Source organism: Phalacrocorax carbo, chromosome 4 (genome assembly GCF_963921805.1).
Source record: "Phalacrocorax carbo chromosome 4, bPhaCar2.1, whole genome shotgun sequence".
Taxonomy (NCBI): Eukaryota; Metazoa; Chordata; class Aves; order Suliformes; family Phalacrocoracidae; genus Phalacrocorax; species Phalacrocorax carbo.
In genome coordinates, this window is record NC_087516.1 from 58908414 (window position 1) to 58932796 (window position 24383).

At 42.1% G+C, this 24383-nt stretch overlaps 2 protein-coding genes and 1 long non-coding RNA gene across 6 annotated transcripts; 1 reads left to right on the forward strand and 2 right to left on the reverse strand.

Annotated features, from left to right (window-relative positions):
* Positions 1 to 256: 256 nt before the first annotated feature.
* On the reverse strand, positions 257 to 6338 carry PLA2G12A (phospholipase A2 group XIIA). Its single transcript, XM_064450112.1, has 4 exons — positions 5849 to 6338; positions 4697 to 4773; positions 3432 to 3597; positions 257 to 2394 (listed from the first exon to the last, which is right to left on the reverse strand). Exons 1-4 carry the CDS (start codon positions 6072 to 6074, stop codon positions 2276 to 2278), a joined length of 588 nt encoding a protein of 195 aa, XP_064306182.1. The 5' UTR covers positions 6075 to 6338; the 3' UTR covers positions 257 to 2275.
* Positions 6012 to 24053, forward strand: LOC135313127 (uncharacterized). Of its 3 annotated transcripts, none has more exons than XR_010372726.1 (4): positions 6012 to 6683; positions 7336 to 7535; positions 19509 to 19569; positions 23132 to 24053. It is a non-coding gene; the product is annotated as an uncharacterized LOC135313127 (long non-coding RNA). The 3 variants fall into 3 exon arrangements; XR_010372725.1 differs by having other exon boundaries at positions 23158 to 24053; XR_010372727.1 differs by having other exon boundaries at positions 23161 to 24053.
* CFI (complement factor I) lies at positions 9293 to 24234 on the reverse strand. 2 transcript variants are annotated; one of them, XM_064450104.1, is made up of 12 exons: positions 24102 to 24197; positions 22208 to 22526; positions 20758 to 20902; positions 19231 to 19409; positions 18118 to 18228; positions 16435 to 16551; positions 15207 to 15251; positions 14606 to 14709; positions 13859 to 13974; positions 12846 to 13117; positions 11610 to 11711; positions 9293 to 9746 (listed from the first exon to the last, which is right to left on the reverse strand). In XM_064450104.1, the coding sequence occupies exons 1-12, from the start codon at positions 24159 to 24161 to the stop codon at positions 9529 to 9531; spliced, it is 1788 nt and encodes a 595-aa protein (XP_064306174.1). In that variant the 5' UTR covers positions 24162 to 24197; the 3' UTR covers positions 9293 to 9528. The 2 variants fall into 2 exon arrangements, with proteins under 2 accessions (XP_064306174.1, XP_064306175.1); XM_064450105.1 differs by lacking the exon at positions 11610 to 11711 and having other exon boundaries at positions 24102 to 24234.
* Between the last annotated feature and the right edge of the window lie 149 nt (positions 24235 to 24383).

Here is a 24383-nt window from a genome sequence, read left to right on the forward strand (position 1 = left end):
GTACTTTTTTTTATTTTAAACAAGCAGTGCCATCACCTTTCACTGCTTTGGTGCTAAAAGATGTCTTGGGATTCCAACCATGGAATCTCGGGTAATTCAGAGTTGTTTCAATTCTATGACAGAAAATAAATTTCACCAAATTTAGAGGAACCACAAGTTCTTCAAACACTCTTCTGTAAAACTCTACGGTAATACCTCTCTTGCAGTACCTCTTCGTATACACAACTATGAAAAGAAACTATGAAGCATGGCCAAAGAACTTTAGCAGGAACTTTATTCTATGAGTCACTTTCATTCAGCAGCATGTACAGTGAGCTCTACTGAAAAAAAAAAACCCACAAACAACTGGTGTGGAAAAAAAACATATAAAAGTACTTCCAGAGGAGAAATCACATTACAGTCCACGAGTGTGGCAAATTTTAGGCTTTTAGTCTGGTTTCCACTCCTTGTTCACAAGATGTAATATTTTGATTTTCAGTCCTCACCTCCTGTGGATTTCTAAGGCAGAATCAGGGCACCAGGAGAGCAAATCAAAATCTTTGACAGAGGAAGTAATGCAAAAGTTGACCAAGGTCTGACCACTGGACATAAGCAATGAAAGATCAGTACAGAGAACAAACCCCAAACAATTCAGCTGTCAGGTGATTTCAGCTTGTGGTTTAACCCAGCAGGCAGCTAACCACCACACAGCGGCTCGCTCGCTGCCCCCCAGTGGGATGGGGGGAGAGAACTGACAAAAAGGTAAAACTCATGGGTCGAGATAAAGACAATTTAAAAGGACAGAAAGAACGGGAAAATAATAACAATGGTAAAGGAATATACAGAACATATGATGCACAGTGCAACTGGTCACCACCCACTGAAGGATGCCCAGCCAGTTCCTGAGCAGCGTCTGTGCCCCGCTGCCAACTCCCCTCAGGACTTTGTGTCCAGCACGACATCACATGGCACGGAATATCCCTTTGGTCAGTTGGGGTCAGCTGTCCTGGCTGTGTCCCCTCCCAGCTTCTTGTGCACCCCCAGCCCGCTCGCTGACGGGGCAGTAAAGAAGCTGAAGAGTCCTTGACTAGTGTAAGCGCTGCTCAAACATCAGTGTGTTATCGACATTATTCTCATCCTAAATCCAAAATACAGGAATGTACCAGCTGCTAGGAAGAAAATTAACTCTCTCCCAGCTGAAACCAGGACACAGCTAGAGAAGTCAGAGAGGGAACAGATGACAGAAGCACTGGCTCAGGTGTTTCTCAGCCTCACAGAGGTCACGGGAACAGATGACAGAAATACAGGCTCAAGTATGTCAGCCTCACAGAGAGCATTTTAAATACAGAGGTTTGTTGGGCATTCTGACCCTATCTGTGGAACTGTCTCTTACTTTTCATCGGAATGGACTAAATGAAAGCAAAGATGAATACAGTAACGAAGTTGTGCCACAAGACAAATATAAATCCCCTTATTTGAACAATATATCCTTTCTATGCATATAATACACAACATAAAATGTTTTATTTGAAAAAATAAACATTTGATTAATTTTTAAAATAACATAGTAACTACATTCCACCGTTTTGTCAAATCAAAAGTACATCCTTAGGTTGCAAACTGTTCATTTTAACGTTCAGGCCTTGAAAGGATCAACATATTTGACCTGAAAAGTGCTGCAGAAGTACGGTTGATAGTGTAGAGCCAGGTAGAAATATGTAGTGCAGGTGTATACCCTTGCTAAGGGTTTGGGGGGTTTTGGTTTTTTAAGAACAATCCCACGGGACAGCATACATCAGAGAGAACTGAAGGCAACTGTACCAAAAGCATTAAAGTCCAGGCTATTTACGATGCCATGTTAACGCACACAAAATGCTCTTTCCCACTGGATCTATCAGATGCATCGACTGTTAGTAAACCTAAAGTTTGACCTATATTGAAAATCAGCTGAGAACTAAATACAACTCTTCTGCGCCTCTGATTTCCCCATTATGGAGTTTTCTTAAAAACTCTGAAATGGCACTAGTGTTTTACGATAGCATACCCTGAGCTGACATACACCAAAGGAAACTGATTTCAGTTTCCAAGCTTCTGGCGTAAAGGGGAAGAGAAGGAAGAGTTGTTTCTTTTTTATTTTCATTAGGAAGAATATCATAGTGACTTTCAAATCAGTATATTCATGTCAGTGTTTAATATATTACTGTCTGAAAAGCATAAAGTTTTGCAACCGAACACTTGCTTCGTTCCAGCTGAGTCTTTGACTTTATTCTACGTCATGAGATCTCGGTATCTTCTTTCAGAGATCTGTCTTATCCTCATAATGACACATACATGCAGCTCTCTGGCTATCCAGGTATGGTTTACATCCTAAGTGTATAACCGTGTCAAACAACAGCTGAACAGTTGATTCACAAGCTGCAAGCAAAGAGGAGGTCAGTTAAAGGTACTCTTTGAATGGAATATGAAACTAACAGAAATTACCCTGGCAAACTGAAAATGATTTTAAGAAAGAAGCAATCGTCTCTGGGCATAGCAAATACATTGTCAAATGAAAGACTGAACCAATGCAGAATCATTCAAACTGCGAGTAAAGACTTGACATACACCAACCAAAAGGAACAAGAAAATTCATTGCATGCGCAATGTTATCAGTGTTAGAGACATCGCTTAGTTTTGGAAAGATGAAAGAGCTGTTTTACCCTCTCACTTTTTGCATCCCAGTTTATGCAGAGGTTGCTATCTTCAGCTCAACAGAACCGAGCAAATATTCACCAGTTGTAACACTACACATTAACATAATGACTTCTTCGCAGTTAAATGAATTTGAGAAGTTCAAACAGGCTTGTTTTAAAAACTGTCTGCTCTCAGTGGGACTACGTACTGTAAAAGTGACATTGTCTAAGTTAAAAAGCACAGTTTTGTCATGTATTGACCAGATGCAGGCCAACAACCAGAAGGAGCATCATATGTACTGTTACTGAAAAACCTAAGATTTATTCGCTAAGGGATAGCATTAACTACTTCCACTACTGCAATGTATTGTTCTAATATCTTACTTGATGAAAGGAAACAATTCAGTGTTTTCCTACAGTTTACTAGCAATCGCATGCAGCAGACATTTAGAACTCACTCAGCAGAACACTGAATATTCAGCTATACTACAGGAAATGCATGAATTTTACATGCATTTTGATCAAGTTGTATTTCCATATTCATACTCTTAAATGCATTAATTTTTCCCCTCAAGGTTAGTTTTAACCCTGATCATTATCCTACGCTGCGTCACTGCTCTGCTGTACAAGTGTCTGGGCTGCAGGACAGAAGAACAGAACAAGGCATCTTTCAGCAACAGCATCAGCTTATGAAAATGTGGCATTACTGTGCTGCACAAAGATTCTCTGCCAAATAAGCTTTGTTAGACTTGAAAAAAAGAAAGGCTTTTTCACACTTACCCTGGATACTCTCTGAGATTCCAAGTGTTTTCTGCACATCTCTGCAGATTTTGGAGAGGCAGGATTGAAACTCCTCATCACAATCATTTTTTTTATTGCCACAAGTATCATAGCATCTGTCATGGTGATTGCAGCACTTTGTCATCGAAGGGATACCGACGTCAAACTGCGAAGAAAATCCCCCCCACTCCATTGGTATTCCAGTTAAGAAAGATACATTTGATGAATAGACTCTAACAGTTAGAAATTAACAACTAATGCAACCAATCCAGCTGTCATTCATATCTGTATTTTGCTGTTCATCTCTAGTAAGCTGTGGTGGTCCAACCGTGGCCAGCAGACAAGCACCCACAGAGTCGCTTGCTCATCCTCCACGGGATGGAGGAGAGAATAGGAACAGCAAGAAAACTTGTGGGACAAGATAAATACAGTTTAATAGGTGAATGAAGGAGGGAAAAATGCCCCAAAATAAGCAGTGCAAAAGCAATCATTCACCATGTCCCACAAGCCTGTGCCCAGCCAGTGCCTGAGCAACAGCCACCTCGGAAGCCAAACACATACCCCACCTCCCTTCTTCCATTACTCCAGTTGTTATTGCTGAGCACAACTCTGTGTAATACAGAATATGCCTCTGGCCAATTCAAATCAGCTGACCCAGCCTAGTCCCCGCCCCAGCCTGCGCTCTGGGGTGGCAGATGGGCAGAGCGGGGAAAAAAGTCAGTCCCAAAGCTGTGCAATCACTGTTCAGCAATAGCCAAAACCATCAACAGTTTTAGCCAAAAACCCCAAACACAGTGTCATGCGGCCTGCTGTGAAGAAAGTTAACTCCATCCCAGCCAGAGCCAGTACATAAGCTAACTCATATTTTCTTTCTGGCCTTAAAGAAAATGGGTTGGCGTCAGCAAGGACGGCAAGAGTCAGAGTGAAACCCTCTACTCTCACAGGGCTGCAGTTGGGGTTATTCAACGCTTTCAAGATTGTGAGAACAAAACACGGTAAAAAAAAATCAGAAATTAATCATCACCATTCTGTTTTATCCCTGTAATATTTTATGTCAATGATGAAAATGTTTCTGCTATGATTGCTTATAATATTAACATTTTCCATGTGTTTTTACCAAAGCACGTGCTGGAGCTGATAAAAGCAGGGACATTGCACATGGATGCTGTCTCACCCTTAGAATGGGGGAGGGAAAAAACCGCCCACATCGAGGAAAGCTGATGCATGAAAGACACAGAAAGAAGACCCAAAATGGAACTACTTACCTGAACTCCAAATAAAGGGGATCCACAACCATTTGGTGGTGAAGGTTTATATCCGTAGCGAGGAATGGGCTTTGATCCTGAAAAAGGTAATTTATCATGCCTCAGATAGATTTTTTGCACAGAATTTTAGTACTGTCAAAACTCACCATAGGCATTTGTTCAGCTTAAGACAGTATCAGTATATTTTTAACTTAAACGTATATTCAGGCACCTGAATATCAACAACTATTATGAAGTTACAACTTAGGTGTACTAAGCATTTTTTTTTTTATAAAAGGGGGACAAGACACCTGAGCAAGTGTTAATGTTTGCTTCCCAAGTCAAAGAAAAAAAGAGCTCGAGTTACTAAAATCGACATGTCAGTCGAGCGTGCAATATGCAGGATCGCATTACAGAGCAGAGTAAGTTCATTAACACTTCCATGCTTTAGATGCAAGAAACAGTAGCGCTCTGACTTTTTTTAGCTTAACCTTTAACTGGAATGAACCCTCTTTTTTATTTCTGCAACTGGAACATTTATAAAATTTAAATCAGCAGAGACTGCCAAAGTCACGTCTCCCTGCGCACCGACTAGTGCAGCCAGACAGGGCATGCTGCATCCCGAGTTAAGGAAGGCTGTGGAGTTAATCTGAAAACTGATCCTTCACCTTGTTTGGGTATCGGAGACGAACTGAGGCCGCAATTAAAAGTAATGGAGAACAAAAAACGCATTTGAAACGTACACATTCTATCAGAGAGAGATGTCTCGGTGTCCTGGCCACCCCAGCGGAGCCAGCCACGGTGCCACTGGCTTAACAAATCACCCAACCCGGTAAGCTGGGCCTAAGTCGATTCAGAGACCAAGAGGGTCTACATGAACCTCCCGTTCAGGCGCTCCCTTAGCGCCGCTGAACAGCCGGGCAAGGAGCCCCTTTTCTGGAGCACGGCCCGCCTGGCACCCCTCGGCGGCCGACGGGGACGGGGGGACAGGGGACCCCGCTCCGGGCGGCGGCTCCGGGAGCGGCGGGAGCGCTGCCGCCAGCCGCCCGCCCCCCGCGCCGGGCCGGGCCGCCCGAAGCCTGCGGGACGGAGGGAGAGCTGGAGGGCAGGGATCGCCGCGGGCCGGCGGGGCCCGGCCGCGCCGCCAGCGCCCCCCGCCGCCCCCCGCCTCACCGTCGCTGCACTTGTACTGACAGAGGCCGTCCTCGCCGCCCAGCAGGTCGAGGGCCGCGTTGAGGTACACGTCGATCTTGTGCACGCCGTTGCGGATGGTCTTCAGCGTCATCCTCCAGTCGGCGGTCTGCGGCCCCTCCTGGCACCGCGCCGGCCGCGGGCCCCGCCGGGCGCAGCCCAGCAGCAGCAGCAGGAGGGGGAGGAGGAGGAGTGGGGCGCGGGCCATGCCGAGCGGCGCCCCGCCGGGCGCCCCTAAGGCCCCGCCGCCCGCCCGCTCCCGCAGCGCCCCGCCGCGCCCCCCCGCCCGGCGGGGAGGGGCCCTCTGCCGCCGCGCCTCCTTCCGCCCCCCGCCGGCCCTGGGTGCAGCGGGGTCCCGGCCGCCCGCCGCGGCCTCCGCCGGAGGAGGGCGCCAGGCCTGTGCGGCAGCGCGGCCGGCTCGCAGGGGCGAAACGCCGGCCCCTGCGCTGCCGCCGGCAGCCGCCTGCCAGAGGGGTCTGGGCTGGGCGGTCGGGATGGCTCTGAGGGGGGGGGCCGGGCGGGGCCCTTCGCCCCCGCCTGAGGTGGCAAGAGGAGGCTTCGCCGGGCCGGGCCTGGCACCCGCCCCGTGGCGGCGCGCGCTGTTTCCACAGGAGAAACGCCGCCGTCCCCAGCAGGTCACGGCGCCCCGTGTTCCCTGGGAGGGCTTTTCCAACCCCCTCCCGGCAGGAACCGGGAGGGCAGCGGGCGGCCAGCTCCCGCGGCACGGCCGCCCTGGCCGAGCAGGGCCCCGGCGGTGCCCGTGCTGTCGGGTAATACACAAACCCCAGGGCTCTCTTACTGGGAAGACCTTTGCTGGGTGAGTGCGCGGGAAGCGGTGAACTCGGCGGTGCTAAATGTGACAGAGACGGCAGTAGCGTTTTGGAGGACAGGCAGAAAGGCTGATTTTCTGGCCGGCCATTGGGATGTTGCGTCCGTGGGGCTGAAGGGCAGGAAGGGCACGCTGAGCGCTCGGTTAGCGTGGTGGCTGGGAGCAAAGCCTGCCCGTGGGAGCAGAGCGCCTCAAACCACACGCTGCTGCCCTTCAGTGCAGTCCGCGGGACAACTTGTATTAATGCAGCTAGAAAAACACGACCTCTTGGAAAGTACACTCGTTTAGAAAGCAAAAAAAAAAAAAAAAAAAGTGCAGTAGGGAATATGTACTTGAGGTGTTCAAATTCTAACCTAGTTTTATGATGATGTTCAATGTGAAGGCAACTGATCCGGTGACCTTTACACACAAGTAAGTGATTCAGCTTCAGGTAACATCATCCAATGTGCAAGACGGGGTTGTAAAAGAGGGCAAAATGAAAGTATATCTATTAAACAATAAAAGTCCAGTCTTGATTTGCTGAAAATAAAAATCAGGCCAAAATGAACTTGCTAAACATCCTGTTTGGTTTTGTGTTTGTTTTTGTTTTTTGTTTTTTTTTAATATAATATTTTTATTCATTTTATATTTTAAATTCTAGATGCTTGACAGGTGAGCTAAAGTGGAACCATGTGGAGATTTTTTAAATTTTTGTAATGGAAGCTCTGCTTTAAGATACGTGGCATCTTTCAGAACATAATAATATTGGGCTTCAGGTCAAAGATAACTGTAAGGAAGAACAGGAAATGCAAAGAAAACCGAGAAACTTCCAGATCAACAGGCAGAGCAGGAAGGTACATGGTAAATATTCTACTGGGTTTTTTTTTTCTTTTCAGCCTCAGCATTTAATATTATTTGTAGTTAACTGAAGGAATAGGGGGAAAAAGTACTTTACAGAAGTTAATGAAGTCAAACAAAAGAGGGAGCTCTTCCTACACCTGTCCAGCTTTTCCCTGTGATTACTTTACAAAGATCCTGATTCAGCAAAATAATTCCTGTGTAGGAATAGACTTAAATGCTTTCCTAAATAGCAAGCCTTGTTGGGGGGAGTTAAGAGAAGCAGTTCATAACCTTGCTTTAGTTATTGGTGATTGACAGTGTTTTTACATGACAAATTCATGCTGATGTGGGGTTTTTACAAGACTGGAAGATGAAGAAAAATCTATGAAAACATGAAAATGTCTGAAGCAGGCAAGGGTGAAAAAACACCACCACAACTCTGTTGTGCAAATATATGCCATTTATTCAACAGGAAAATTAACTGAGAGGAACAAAGTAAAATAGGTACTAAAAATGTTTGTAAATTAGAATACAGTGAAGTATGTCCTAAAACTATTGAGCAGTTGGATAGAACTGACCAAGATGGTCCTGAAGCTATTTGATGGTTTTGTGTTGAGGGTACCAATCCACAAAACAAATTCTAGTACTTCTAAAAAATTTTGTGCACGCATTTTGTGCATAACTCTTGCCAAATGTGAGACTGTCACGTATAGACGGATGTTTTCTTATAGCAGATGCCATTACTGCTGTCTAAAAACATGTAGCTTACGCAGTAGTCCTTTGGGCTGTGCTTCCTGATTATCATGTGGGCAGAACTTCCTCGCAAGGACAAGGATTTTCTGCTTGATCGTTCCAGTTTTCTTGATGGCCCTTTGTCTTTGTCCAGTTCGGGGTCAGTTAAGGCAGTAGCAAAACTGTCCCAGACTGCACATTGCAGGATCAGGCCCTGGATGTTCTTCCTTGGCGTTACTGTTTCATGCTTCTGTGTGTTGGTGTAGGAAGCTTGTGGTAATTTGAGAATCTGGGGGGGGGGGGTGTGGTGTTTATAGCTGAGAGTATTCATTTTAAACTTTAGATATGTAATTTGGTTTTGTAGAATTAAGTCTATATGTCTAATATATAGACTTTTAATATATTTATCTTGTTATATAAAGTGTGTATGTATATATAAAAAAATACATATATATACACGCAGTAAAACCCTGCTTGATGTTAAGAGTTTGTTGGATACCAGAAACACTTGTATACATACACAGAGAACTGAAGATAGTAAAGATGCTTTTTATTTAAGTTGAAGATTAAAGTGTTAAAATTGCTTTGTTGCTTGTGATTATTAAATTAATAAAGCTTAGAGCTACAAAAATGGCCCCAAGTTAGATGATCAGATGAGGTATATTAACTGGATAAAAATTGTCTGAGTTCGTATCTGAAAACACTACCAACAGAGTTGTTATTTGGGTAATCGTTGCATTACAACAGATCTCATGATCATAGTCAATCTGTCAATTAATAGATGGTCTGAAGGCTACTTTTGCACAAAGCCTAAAGAATCAAGTGCCAAGCAAGGCAGCACCCTGAGGGCTTCTAGTGACGTAGGCCTTGAGGTAATGGAAGTTCTCTGAAGCACTCTGGTTGCTGTCCTTTCTGTGACGTTCATGAAGCCAGTGCAGTCATTTTCCAACTGCTGCTTTCAGCACGGTTGCCCATTTTAAATAAATAAACAACCGCAATTGAAACACAATGTGAAATGTGGAGAAAAACCCAAGCAACAAGAGAAAGATATTTTAATTTCCTTGCTTTTATTAAAGACTTTTGCTGCAGACTCATATGACTGTAAAATTCTCTTCCTACAGGCTTCTGCAAGATTGTGGTATTCACAGAGTGTTAAGAATTTTCAAAATATATTCTTTAAAAGTTTGTACTAATTGCTGCTAAGTTACATGCCTGCTGATTGTAAAAAAGGATGTTCATTTTTGCATGGGTGATAAGAAGGGCGTATTTAATTTTCCAAGCGTCAGATATTATACCGTGAAATTAGACTCCTTGTCACATGATAGCTAATCCAGTCATAATAGCTGGCGACTTTTGTATAGACGCCAGGGTGACCAGCCTCCCCGCAGTTCTCACCCCAACTCACAATACCCCAGACGTAGGCCACATTTTCTGCATCAAAACAGACCAAGGGTCCTCCTGAGTCACCTTTGCAACTGTCTATGGAGCCATCGTAAGTACCTGAAGCAAAAGAGGAAATAAAAAGCAAAAATAAGTTCACATACAAGCTAGCACAAAAACAGAGCTTGGGAGGTTTTTCGGGTCCATGTCGCTTCCTGGCAGGTGTTTGCCTCATGGTCACCAGTAAAGGAGGTTCCTAACCTCTTTGGTCTCTTACTTCTATTTTGGTGTAAGTGCGGGGCCTTTCTCTACATTTGTGGCTGGCTCAAAGTTGCCTCATTTGCTTTGATGTCAGTGATGTGAGTCTTGTTTTACCTTATGCAATAGTAAAGAATTCAGCCATATTGCCTATTATATAATTAGAAAAAGTTCATTAAAAGTTAACAAAAGTGGGAGGAAAAAGGTAAAATGATTTGTAGGCTGATTCCTGTGAAACTATTGTAATTTGTGTCTGCCTTTGGTGTCCGCTCTACCCACTAATTCATGGGCCAGTTTCATTAATATAGGGCTGTACAGAGAGGCAGAGGCCTCAAAATAGTTTTCCCTACCAGCCTTATGAAAACAGATGGGCAGATCTAAGAAGGAGAGCATGTGAATGCTGGGATGGGAGGGAGAGCAACTGTCTGTAAGTGCCCTCACTGCAAGGTCTTGGCCACAGTGTGGGCTTTTTGCAACACCAGATAGTGGCCCTGAGGCACAAGTGTGTAGGATCCAGTGCTCTTTATAAGTTTCAGCGCTCACGGAACTACTAGTTTGCAATTCAGCAAATATAGTGCTTGTGAAAAAATGAATTAAGAGTGAAGGACGTGATAGAAACACTGCTACAGGGGTAGAATATGATTTATGCTTTGTCCTATATACTCAGTAAAAGTTCATTAATTTCTAACACCCTTACTACACTTTCCTGCTTGGCTGGAAGGAACACATACTAAGCATGAGTCTCCAAGTTTTTAAGACTGTAACCTCTTTCTTGAATCTCTACCTTACTGAGAAAGAGTTTTGTGAACTTTTCAGAGTTGGAGTTACTAATCCTATAAACCACAACTTTTTTGCCTTTACTCAGTTTAATTAATATTTGCTTGAATAACTAACTCCCGTGGATACTAGCCCTTAATTCCAAAGTTTGTATTTGTATCAGGGAGGGGAAGCTAACCTGAGATACCCCTTTTCTGGTGTTGTCTCATGTGATACTGCTTTGTTCCGTCTTGGTAAAGTACGATCACTTGAAATACATTGAAGATCAAGGAGATAAATTACAGAACTTGCACAGTAGATAAACCCAGTATCTTACAGATGTCATGCTGAATTTATCACAAATTATTTGGCTTTTATATCTGTTTGTTTGTTTGTTTGTTTTTTTTCATTAAGCAGTTTAAATATTGCCTTTACTTTTTGATTTTAAAAAAAGTTGAAACTATCTGCCCTGTAAGTTGAATACTCATTGCTCTCCTAGTCATGTATTCAGCAATACCTTTTGTTACTTGAGAAGCAAAAAATGTGTATTCAAAATCCTTATTTTAGTAATAGGAGCAATAGCCAGTTTCCTGGCCAGACTAATCTTTGTTTCAAAAGTTAACCATATTTTTCCTGGGGTGCAGTGTGGTAGTAGCAAACGTCTAAGCAGCTGAACAGTCACATTCTAGTCAACGGGACTACTAAGACAGGCATCTGCTTAAATACATTGCTGAATCAGATTCAAATATAGTAAAGTCAGGAAGTTCAGTGGGCTGTAAAGTGCTTGTGTATTTAGAAAACATAACTCAAATTGCATGCCAAAATTTGTCCACATGATCATAGAAGCTTGGCATACTCTTATCAGTGTATTGTCTTCCCCAAATCTAGAAGATCCCCAGCCAGTATGTCTGATCTTATAAACAGTGGGTTTGATGGTAGAGAAATTATAGTAAGAAAATTGATGCTTGCCTGCACATGCCATTTGTTTAAAAAATCGTCCTGGATACAATTCAGAACAATTCTCAAATAAATTAACATTGCCCCACTTGAGGATATATTGTTTGGTATAACCTAGAAAAGAAAAGAATAAACTTTTCTAAATTAAAAATGGTGAGTACATATTAGACACTTTTAATATCATAAATTGAAAGATATATATTTGCCTATCTACAGAATATAATCTTCAATATTATCAACCAGATACCTTAAACTGCCACTAACACCCCGTATGAATTGCAGTACATTGGCCATATATTTTAAAATAAAAGCAGAGTGGTCTAATTGCAGTGTTAAATACAGTACTTTCATTCTGTGACATTTTCACCCTTTCCCTTTCCTTGTCTTCCTTGTTTTTTTCCTGTGTTTCCCATGTCAAGGTTTTCAGACACTGGGAAACTGGTATATCGTTCTCTATGAAATGGAGATGGGGCCCTGATCATCCTTGTTACCTCTTTTCCAATTCTACTCTGTCCTTTTGGGATGAGTGGACCAGATATTGAAGATACAGGTGAACTATGGATTCACAAGGTTAAGGAGATTCTCTGTTTCGCTCTCTGTTTGCTAGCAATGCCCACCTTTGCATTTGCTTTATGGCCTGCCACTGAGTATGGACAGGAGAAGCCTTGCAACCAGTATGCGGTAGCTCCAATGCCAGGCTGTAATCACTGTGATACAAAACAAATGCTTCCCAAATCTCTGAAAGCGTGATTACTCTTGGCTTATCTGTCTCAGTGCAGCGTTCTCTGGGCTAAACTCAAACGCGGCTGAGACAAGATGTGCCGAGTTTCGTAACTGTTGGCTGCAGCTCAGGTCCCCTTGGGCAGGGCACAGCGGACGGGCTGTGACTATGGGCCACTGTGAGCTACTAACCACCATTCGTTAAATATCGTTACCAGGTCCCCACAGCTAATGTAAATCTTAGATTGGCAAAAGGAACATTTCTTATTGTCAGGGTAGTTTTGAACCAGGAGTGTCCTCCAGATCAATTTACTGAGTGGCTGAAACAGCAGAGGAAGCAGTACAGAAAAGAGACCCAACGGTGACAGCCGAACGCCGAACCAGTGTCTTCTACGTTTTCTATACTCAGCCTCTTCTGAGTGCTTTGTGCACAACTGCTCTTCAGCCTTTTCAAAATGAAAGCTCGCCACAATTAGAAAATGAGTGATAAAAATAATGCATTCTTCTAGGAAGCACTAAAGCAAATACCTTTCTCTAGTCCCCATCCAGAAACCTTGCATCTGTCACCAGCCTTGAACATATGCTCTGACCACGGGATACAGGCAGGTGTGCTGTATGTCAGGGAGCATTCTTGCCCGAAACCTCTCAGCTCCAGCAGAGCAATGTCATTTTCATAAGTTGACGCATTATAATTTTCATGAATTATCAGTTGTTTTAGTCTGAAAGTGTCTGTCTCTCTGTCGTACAGTATTGTATTCAACAGTCCAACCCAGACACGGTACAGATTGACCCGACTTGCCCTGGAAAAAAACAGTGAAATAAAATATGTTTTGGTACTTAACACAAGGACTGTACATTCCAACTAGCTGTAGACTTTTGCATTTTATCAAAGTTTCTCTAGAATAAGAATTCATATTATATACATATAGTTTCTTTCTGGACTTGGTGTCCAGGTTTTTTTGAAGCGTAGCAAATGCAAGACAGGTGACACACACTGCTGAGTACTGCAACTAATACAGAATATTAAAGGCCAGCCTCTGTGTTTAGTGCTGTGACAACGGGAAAGCAGGCATTTATGCCTCTCTGATTTCAAGTGAAAGAAGAGTGAGCAGACATGGATGGGATGTAGACTGGCAAATCTTCCCTGGCTGCTCTTGCTTGTTCTGGGGATTATATGACCCCAGGGACATTCTCAGGGATCAGATGCTGGACTTCCCCAAGGCAGAGATGGGGAAGAGAGGATGCCCCTTGTATCTCTCAGGCAACGTGGTTACGGTGAACCATTCCTGCCTGCCTACGATCTGACTGAAGAATGCCATGTCTCTTCAAACTCATCATTACTTTTTCATCTTTCTATTCGCTGCCAAAATATTGTACTTTCTCTGAATCTTCCCTATTGTAATGTGGGGGAGTCAGTGTTTTAAATTGTTTTATTCAGTAGGTAAATAGGAAGTAGCAAACAGGTAGCTAAGAAGGGCAATAATATCCAAAGGAATCTTACTGCCTTGCAAGACGAAAGTAATTTCCCCGTTTGTTTTTACCTGACACAGTGTGCAGCAGTCAGAACCCAACAGCCACCAATATAAACCCCTCCACAGTACACTGTTGCACCTTCATTGCCAGTTTCTTTAATTGCCACTTGCCAAGGGAATTCACCCTATTCAAACAAAATACACCCAAATAACGTGAAATCATAATAATTGTACTATTTTTAGTGCACAAAGGGAAACACACTTCTTGGTATCACCTCATCTCCTTGACTATATCTGATTGTAAATAAAAAATTTGCTATCCAGAAATTGTGAATTGGGCTCCATCTGATATAGGAGATTCTAAAACACAGTGATTTTGTTCAACATTCTGATTTTGTGCGATGCCTCCTTTGCTCCAGCTTTCTACCATGAAACCCCTTGTGGCCAGAGAAACAGATGTAGAATCTGACCTGGTATGATCGAGTATAGCATTTTTGACTGTATTCTGTTTCCAAGGTGCAAATTTAAATTCCATTCTGTCAGAACTGTTATTTCTAGCTATACTATTAAGTATTTTGTTGAATCGTTTTCAATGGGTACTTGTACCGTAATGCTCAATTTTGCAGCTCCATATTTTACTTCATAAATTGTGCTTCTCTTTACTTTCATTCAGTGCAATGCCACTACTGCTGCAAAACATGAAATTAGCGTTGGAGCTGATTTTGTTATTTCCATACATTTTAACAGAAGTGCAATAATCCCCATTTAAATTGATGCTGAAGGAACTCATATCTGGTAAGGTTGGGGGTTTTTTACCTTTTTTGCAATCTCTCCACCTACGATTCTCTTCCGTCGAGTTAATGGGTGATTTCTAAGACCGCAGTGTACTTGGGGAAGGAGTGTCTTTATCATTTTTCTTTCTTTAACAAAAAGGAAAAATGCGTCATAGAATTCAGGCATCCATTCTGTCCATTTGGAGACAGGTTTATCTTTATCTTGAAATTTTGAGCGCTGTGAATATGCCAGTAGCTGAAGTAGCAGGAAAGCAAAGACCAAAAATGTTGGCATCTGTTTTTACTTTGAAAATTGCTTGTGTTTCAGCATCACATTACTTTTCTTCATTTTCCACTGCTGCTTGCATTCAGGCAAATAATTTTAAAGCAGTTCCCCTACATTTCCTGAGAGTTTACCTCCACCAGTTGCCAAAACATGCAGTTGTGGGTCCTTGGCCAGGATGAATTATTATGGCATTCTTGAAATTAGTGGAATGTGAGACAAATAGTAAGCCCCAGAGTGTATATTACTAAATCACAAAGTCCAAATACCTGAGTGTTCTGGATCTGGCCAGCTGGCTGGTAGCTAGAAAGCCACTAGTGAGAGGGTATGCTGTTGGTTTTGGAGGGTTAGTTAGACTTACCTTCATCCATACTGTGATTTTCAGCACCTTTTTCTTTGCCTTTGCCTGTAATAGAATAACAAAATACTGAAAATATTGGCAAACGTACAAATTTGTTCTATTACCTGAACGTATGTTTGCGTTCCAAAATCGCGGTACATGTTTTAAATGGGTAAGGGCACACCATTTCACATGGACAGCAATACTCTCTCAGCCTAGTGCCTGCTGTTTCCTTTGCTACTAGACACTCCTTGGCTGCCTCAGCCTACAGAGGACCTACATCCAGCAGATACTCATTTGTAACTACATGACATCTACTCTGCTTTCCATGCCTCGGGAGCCCTTCTGCAAAGAATCCCTGAGAAATAGCCTTTTTTGTTGTTTTTTGATCTCTAAAGTGATATCCCATTCTCGTCCATCAGGAAACAACAGAAATTCCTCCTCCTGCCCCATCAACCTTTTGGAGCTTTCTAAAGCCCGAAGGAGCATTAGGTAATGGGTTTTGTTTGTTTTTTTTTAAAATTTAGACAATGCTGTTGAGTACTGTGTGCCTCCTTTAACAGGGTAAGGGAGGATATTCAACATGAGAGGTAAATTGGTGCTTCCTGAATCTGGTTTTTCAACTTTTATTCCAACAAAATGCCCATTGAATTCAGTTCCTAAGTGGAGCTGAGGATTGGGTCTGTACTCATGTTACTGACAGCGATGTTTACATTTTGAGTTCAGTTTACCTTTACCAATTACCGTTTACCAACAGTGTTTACTTTTTGGCTTTAGACTTTGTCTCTTATCAAAGCAAGGAAAAACATTCTAATTTCAAAACAAAATATTTTTGTTAATGAGGGGAACAGCACAGAAGAACTATTATATAGACAAATTAGGTGAATTCCTCATCTGTGAGGAAAATATTCCTGCCTGCCCTGTCTATGGTTCTTCACGAATAGGGGATACTAGTTTTATAGATGGCCACCTAAGCAAAAGACATAATCTGCCTTAAGCCTCCTAAACCATCGTCTGTTTCTTCCTTCCTTTAGTTTTCTTGCTGTTCTTTTCTAGAAGGAAAAGGAGGAAAGTTACGTAACCTAATTTTATTGCTACTATGCATAACATAACATTGGGAAGACTAATTCTCGCATGCATTTTGGTTTTGCTAATCTGTTAAATAATGTAATAATATGCATTGTGTAGTCTCTAGTTATAATTGAGCAGAATGAAAGGAAAGAAACAAAAACATCTTTCGGAAGGAAACCTGCACAGAGAACTTGAGCTTCATCCTCTCCTGTGAGGCAGTCAATTTCTTTGTTGCAGACATTCTCCTTTGGAATACAGATATTTGACCGACAGTGGAAACTGTTGCCTCTGCACTCTGTAACAAAGGACAATTACAAATGTAAATCACAGGATCATATGATTCAGCAACCTCACATAGTTACAGGGCTCTTCAAAATGCAGGCACAATATAATATCCATGTTAGGGGGGACTTGGCTGTTCATGAACAGATCACAAAAGCAGGCTCTGCAAGTGTAGAATGAAATGAGTACTTAGCTCCCCTCATTTTACAATCTTGCAGTTTTAAGACTTAAAAAATGTGGATCTGTGTTACCAGTTCAGTACTGTACTTCTAGACTTGGTATCACTCCTTACCAGTTTCATCCACAATGCATGCCCACACTTAATCTCAGCCAAAGGACCTCCAGTTTTGCTGGCATTACTGATCATCTCAAATGAGGAATTTATGATGCTTGGGTCAAATTTCCCCCCAAAAATCAGAGCCCAAGCTAGCTTTTGGTTGAATGAGCTAAATGCTGAAATGCAGAGTTAGGAATCAAGAGTCCTCTTTTGAAGATACTGGGTTTAATAACTTATTTCTTCTAAAATTCTTGAATTATATGAAATGTTATAATCCTGAGAACCCCCTTTCATTAAATTCTTGTCATCACTTTGTATGTTATCAAAAGCAAAGCAGTGCTTGAATTTATGGCAGGGTTTTTTGAGCTGCTTTATAACCTTATGTCAATCTACTATTTAAGGATATATCTTTATCAGAAAATAAGATAGTTATCTCCAGATATCCTAATATGGTCCAAAGACCACTGAACTCAGTTGAAATACTTCTTTTGATTCCAGGAAGCATTGTTTTCAGCCCATACAGCTGAAGCAGCACTATTTTGGTCACGTGGAATCTGAGTAAATGTCCTCTAAATACATGAATCCACAGGTATTTTTTTTTTTCTGAGCCTGAGTCAAGCCTGTGACTGTGTTTCCATGATTATCAGATTATTTTTACTGACAATTGTAAAACTACAAAATTAAGGTTATTTAAGGAGAGTGATGGGATTGGTAACCCACGTTACCGTTTGGCACCTGAAATCCAACTTCTGAAAGTACTCTCCTGCATTCAGGTCATGCTAGATCCATTCCTTGTTTCTAATCAAAATTGTTACAGCTGGAATTGCAGATGCTGAAAGAATGACTGCTCGTGAACAAGCAATGTCACAGGAGCTGTTCACAGATATTCTATGGATAATCTTGCATTAGTAATAAATTTAAGAGGGATCTTACTTAGGTTTAAAGACAGTTTATTGGAAAAATAGTGTGTTTAATTACTATTGATTTTTTCCCAGCTAAAAATACATTTTTCATTCTAACACCTTTTTTTTTTTTTATCACTGTTTAACAGCCTCCTAAATAATCTCATTGTATTTCCTTATCCTCCAGGGAAATCCACATTCTCAGAGATCACTGGCCTGCTTCAAAAAATTTTATGATGCCTACTTTTTTTGCACTTGCATATACATAAATTATGGTTTGAGTGCTTTAATGTAGTGACTTCTTGGAAAAGAGACCTATAGCTGTTACACCACTAAAAATTCTTTGGCGGTGTTTTTCTACTGAAAGGATTTTGAAACAGCTGAGAAAGGAAATTATTACCTCTACAGCACAGTTCATCACTTAGGTCTCCACAGTCATTGATCCCATCACAGGTTTTATGCAGAGGAATGCACTTCTTGTTGACGCACTGAAACTCACCATCTGAACAAGCTGTGCAGCACGATGAAGATGAAGTTAGTGTGGAAATGTCTATAGGTTCACAGCTGCCAATGGAAATACTCTGCTTGTGCATTTTATTCTATCAGCAGTTTGGCCTATCAACAGTAGGCATTCTGGGGTCTAGAAGGGTAAATAGGAATCTTTTTTTTATTGTTTTATTCGCCTTCTCATCAAGCTTTCAGTGTGACTACTTATTCTCCTCCTCCAACTTGCAGCAGCCTGGCAAAAGGGAACTTCATTTCATCTAGGCAAGGACTAAACCAGAAATGATCAGTTCAAGCCACTGTAAATTAAATTTGAGTGATTAAATTTGAGTGATTAAGACAATGGATGTTCCCCCTCCAGAAGGAAGTCATCAGGAGTCTGTGAACTCCTGAGACGATTCATAGCTCTCCTAACCAGCAGCATGTCAGGCTTATCAGCGCTAAAGAAAGCCCACTCCAGAGAACAGAAAGCTGTTAGAAGTCAAAACAAGGACTTCATTCCCCTTATATCAGTGAGAACCTGAGGAGTCCTGAAACTCCCCAGAAGACACAAGTGGTTCTGCTATGGTCATGCTTGTCTGGCTATAGTGCTACAAGTGTCCTAACTGATCACCCTCATAGACAAAGCAGTGAGTGAGTGAGTGAGTAACTGTCTCCTCACCAGTTAACCTGGGAGAGATGAGACTTGCGGGATGCAATATACCTTGGTAGCCTTGGAAGGGATGGGGGAACAGACAGAACCATGGGTGAAATTTATTTACTTTGGGGAAATATCTGTAAAAATGCCTTAGGAGCAACAGTGATTTTCCAAACTTATAAACTCAAGACTGTCTTGACCCAAGACTGCCTCAATTGTCTTAAAGTCTGCAAAAGGGTTGTTTAAAAAAATCAAAATGTTTCAGTGCAGGTTTGCTGTGGCTGAGAGTTCATCAAACCTGGTCCTAATTATTTAAAATAAACTTAGAATGTAAGAACCCCAAGTAGATATAAAATTAAAAAACCTACTAACCTCTGAGATTTTCATGGCACTGGAGGCTAACAAATCCCTCAGTACTGTCTCTTGATTTCATCTCTATGTGACATTCAGCAAGACTTGTCTCTAGGCCCCTGCATGTTATTTGCAGACAGTGCAATGAATTTAAGGCAGATTCTGTGATGTTGGAAGTGGCTTGGTAATATTCAGCACCCCTGTGAATATACAAATAATAATAATAATAACAAATTATATAATTTCACAATGGATTGTCCATTGCTTTTGTTGTTTAGAATTTATATGTTTTTCCTCAGTGTCAAAGAATTTTGGTCATGGCTAAGAAAAAGAAAGGACTTCCTATGGAATTGTCTAGGGGTAAGTAGGAGATATTTATTTTGGAAGAAAAAGTAAAACAAAGTGCTAATTTTTCCAGGTTGCTGCACAGAACTGTCCCTAAATCCATATGTAGCTCTATGACAGTCACTGAATATCACAATGGATAGAAAAGTCTCCTTATGTAGCAAAACTTGTAAGCTCAGATGTCTGTCTCTGTGTGGACACAGGTGAGCCATAACTTGGAAACCATCCTGCACAGGGTCAAGAATCCCCAATGTCATCAAAACCAATGCATATTGAGGAAGCTCAGGCCACTGCAAGGCTGGGATTAATAAATTTTATCTCCCTTGGTTTTAACTGAGCAGTATCCTCCTAACAGTGTATGTGTCCCCTACCTTAAAGAAATATGGATTGAATAAATAAGTAACTTGAGGCTTAGTGTGGGACTCCAGGGTTGAATGCTCTGTCCCAGGACAAACCCTTCTCTGCTATCTAAATAAATACTGATCAGGACTAGGAAGTATTTGCTTCTCACCTAGAGGGGGCAATTTAGGGCACTGCAATAGCATTTTTAGTCTTCAGATAGAGTTGGGAAGGCAGCCTTCCCTGACTAAGTTACATTAGTTGTACATGTGTAAACTTATTATGTACAGGATATAGAGTTGACTCTTTATGAAGAGCTGAATGTGCAACTCAGGTCACCAGCGTGGTTGCAGGAAAAAAACCAAGCTCTGTGTGGCTTCAGCCATCCCTGGAGCCAGAGCAATCACTGGCAGCAGGGGCAAGGGGTAAATTAAACAATGTGTTCTGGTTCTTGTTAGTCTGCCTGGTGCAAGTGGCAAGACAGAGCTGTACCCTGTTGTCAGTTAGCATCAAGAAACTTCTCTGCCTACAGGTTATTGCTCAGAGCTACTTGGGGATGGTCCATCTATGCACTGTCCCTTACACAGACCTGAGAGAAAACCTCTGCATTGGTCTTCAGCTTTATTTTAAAAGTAAAACAGTTATGGTTAGTATAGTTGTGATCTGTAATAGAACACAGAAATCTGTGCTTTGGCTTTCACTCTCAGGTGTCAATTTAAGAAGCTTTATCAGAATACTGTAGCCAATACATTGTTCATGAGTTTTCTGTCATAACTGTTGGCTGGCTGTGACTGACACTTCTGTAAGCATCACTGCTTTTTTAGATCCCTTGCAGTTATCCAGGGATAAATTACCCAAACTTACGATTCAAAGCCAAGGTGCCTGCAAGCCACGTTTGCTTCATTCATCGTCCACTTACTATCACATACAAAAATGTCGCTCTTTTGATTCATAGGTTTTACTCGAAGCAAACTTGAATCTCCATGGCCCACAGAGATTGAAAATGTTTCTAAAAAAAAAAAGATTAAAAAAATCCCCACATAAAATCGTATTATATAGATGTATCTAGTGGAAAGACAGCCCAGAAACAAACCAGGACTAATTTTGTATTGACAGCCAAAGTTCATATGGTAAGAACAGTAGGTTGGGAATCAGAAGCTTCAGGTATTATTCCTGATTTTTCTGAGGATTGCCTGTGGCTCTGAGCCTGCCACTTTTCCAAAATACACCAGGCTCAGGACCAATGAGGGTAATGGTTCTTACCACGTAAGAGTACCTGGAGGTCTACTGAGGAAAGGTTGCAAATTAATATACTGAATTTCATTAGAGGCCTTTCAATAACCAACCAGTATCACTTCAAGTGAGATGGCCAGGTCCTGCTTATAGTACCTGTGTAGCAAAAGTTCTGCTGTTTACAGTGGGGTTAAGGTCCTCAGCTTAACTTAGGGAAGCCGTGTAGAGAGCGCACCAGGAACACACGGAGGCTCTCCAATACTTTTCAGTGGAATAGGCAGAAATGAATTTGGCCACCCTGAGGGCAATGGGCTGAGCTGCTGCTTCTGTAGGGAAAGGGAGGGATGATACTGGGAGAGAGACTGGGCAGGAGAGCCCTGGGCCTGACTTGCTGCTCCTGCTGCGTGCGATGACAGTGGGGCTGGAGGACGGGTAGGGACAGCAGCTGCTACTGCTAAAAGAGGTCACCTGCCTAGTTAGCAGGAGCCATTTCTCCCTGCTCTCAGACAGAGGTTGAGCTGACAAAGCAGCTTGGTGCAGCCCAAAAGGCACGTGAGACCGAACAGCTCTTGTCAGTGCACAAACTGTTACTGGTTTGGAGGGCAGTAGCTTTCTGTTTCAATGAAATCCACAGGGTGAAGGTGATTAAGGTGAACATGGCTTACCTTCTCCCCGTGCACTCCCACACACACCTCAGCAGCCTGACTCCATCCCTTGCACTCTTGCTCCTGTGAGGTCTGCCCCTCTCCAAAGGATACCCTCTCTGCTGATGTTCTCAGCGGGCCCTCTTCCGCTCTGCCTCCCACCATAGTCAACATCCTGCCTGGAAACCTTTGAGCTCTTTCCTCTGTCTATTTCTTACCTTTCTGCCCGATGATTTGAGCAAGCTACCAGCAGCAGGGTGACCTGGGCCTGTCAGTTACTTACTTCTTATGAAAATCAACAGATACTGCCCATTTTCAATGACTTCTCATTTTGTTTCATGTTGTTACTAGTGGAAGGAAGTGAACAGGCTTTCTGAGCTCCAAGTAGTAAGCATCTCCAAATGACTGATACATTTTGGAAAAGGAGGTGTTAATACCTTCAGACATGCATTTTCCCTTGTGCAGAAACTTTGCTTCGGGACGTTGGCACTCGTAGCTCTTTAGCTGACAGTAAGTATGGAAGTTCTTTCCGTTGGTAGAACAAACTGAAGAGCCATTCTTTGGGCACTGGTAGGGAAGCTTACAAAGGCATTTTCCCTCCACACATCGTTCCCATGGGTGGCAAAAAACTTTCTGACAGGACTTGTGTGTGTATTGGTTGCTTAAGCATTCTTCTATGAGGTATGTGTCTTGTTCAGCTGGCTGGGCAGGCTTAACCAGCTGAAACTGCTTTTCTTCAGCATTAGACGCTGCATTCTGCAAGGCACAAAATAAATTAAAAAAAAGGGAGTAAGACTAGGAACTGCACCAAGAGTTCTGCACATCCCTTCACTGACCTCAGTGAAGTGTTCATTCATAAGCCTTCTCCTCTCTTACAAGCACAAAGGTGCTAAATATAATTTATAGTGTTTATTCCCCTGTCTTTGGCCACCTCATCTTCCTCAGTTTTCCTGAACTCCTTTTTTCTTTTTGGATCATTCACCTGGTGTGATCTTCACTCCTCCTGGTCTCCTACAAACTTTACACACTTTACTCTTCAAACATCAGCTGAAGCGCACAGCAGATTATAAACTTATTTTTTTTTTAAGCCAATGGTTTATAAGACACCACAGCAACAGGACTGTAAGCAAACCAAAACATACGGGGACTTAAACACCAGAAAAATAAATAGCAACTTGTTTCTTCCTGAGACTTTTTTTATTGGCTTGGTTGGCTTTGGGTTTAAATATTACCTGTAAATATTTATGAACTGCTTAGAAGCAAATAAAGAAATCTACAATTAATTATTTGTTTTACCATGTGACCACTGAAGTGACAAGTATCTTAAAGAAATTTGAAAATTAATTGCCCTTCCTTATCAGCTCTTTTCCTGTATGTTGCACCGCAGCAGATTTGCAGCATGGCTGCTGGTCATCACTGGATTCAAGTACGGATTCTGACCCCCCGTCTGACTGCCTCCAGGCGAGATGCTCTGCACCTGTGCTTTTGCTTACTAAGATCTATGTGTAGGAAGAATGTTGAAACATGAAAAATATATATGGATGGACTTTGCAAAAAAACAGGAGAGAAAAGTTAGTCCTCAAATGTGATTTATCAGCTTTGGCTGTGTCAACTGAAAAAATAGAGCTGAAGTTTAAAGTCCTCGTGAAGAAATCCTGGCCGTAGTAAAGTCAGCGGGGATGTTGTTGGGCCACAATTTAATCCAACAAAGCCCCTTTTAACAGTTGTATAATCTTAGTAAATTCTTCCTGTTCTTCTCAGGTCAGTAGAACCCAAACTGTGAGGCAGATCCGGCTTGGCACAACTGCCGTATTGTACTAGGTGATTCTCCTGAACGGGAACAGAAGGTGCTGATTTTTATCTAAGGGTTTCTCCAAAAGACCTGGGGCGTGCTGAACCGGTGCTAAACCGAACGCGCTTTCTGGGACACTTCTGCCAGAAGAGATTTCACAGTGGACCTTCAGGTGGGACGATATACCATGCTGCCACGTGAGAAGGCTGTAATCTCATTTCTCAGAAAAGGGAGTCAGGGAAAATTGCAGCACCCTTCTGTGGTCAACCATACTTGCAAATTGGGTTTAGGATAGGATCATGAATACCATATTTTCCAGAAGCCTGTTAGCATAAACCCCAGATGAAATCAGTGCATGAAAGAGAAATAGCAAGCTTCAAATGTTCAAGCGAGGCCAAAACAAATGTATAAAACACAAATACTATGAAAGAAAACACTTAAAAAAAAATCAACTGGCTTTGCTTTTATAACAATAAACTGCTTTTTGACTGTTGTTTTTTTTTTTAATAAATTACCACCACAATAAAATAAATTCTTACCTCCGATCCACAAAACGAAGAGAGAGACAAGAAAACCAAGAAAGCCAGGACCACCCGCATGATGAAATTTTATCTCTGTACACAAATTCCTCTGGCTGGCATCCTTTTGAATGTCCATTGTTAGATTTGTGTTTAATTTTTAACCATTAGTAAAATATTTTAGTGTGTTTAGAAATGAAGTACAGGAGCCTCAACTATTAACTGATGAATCTGACCTCTCCAAAAGGATCCCGCCTCAGTTTAGCTGGTTTTACTGTAAGAGCAAGACGAGTTAAAGCCCCG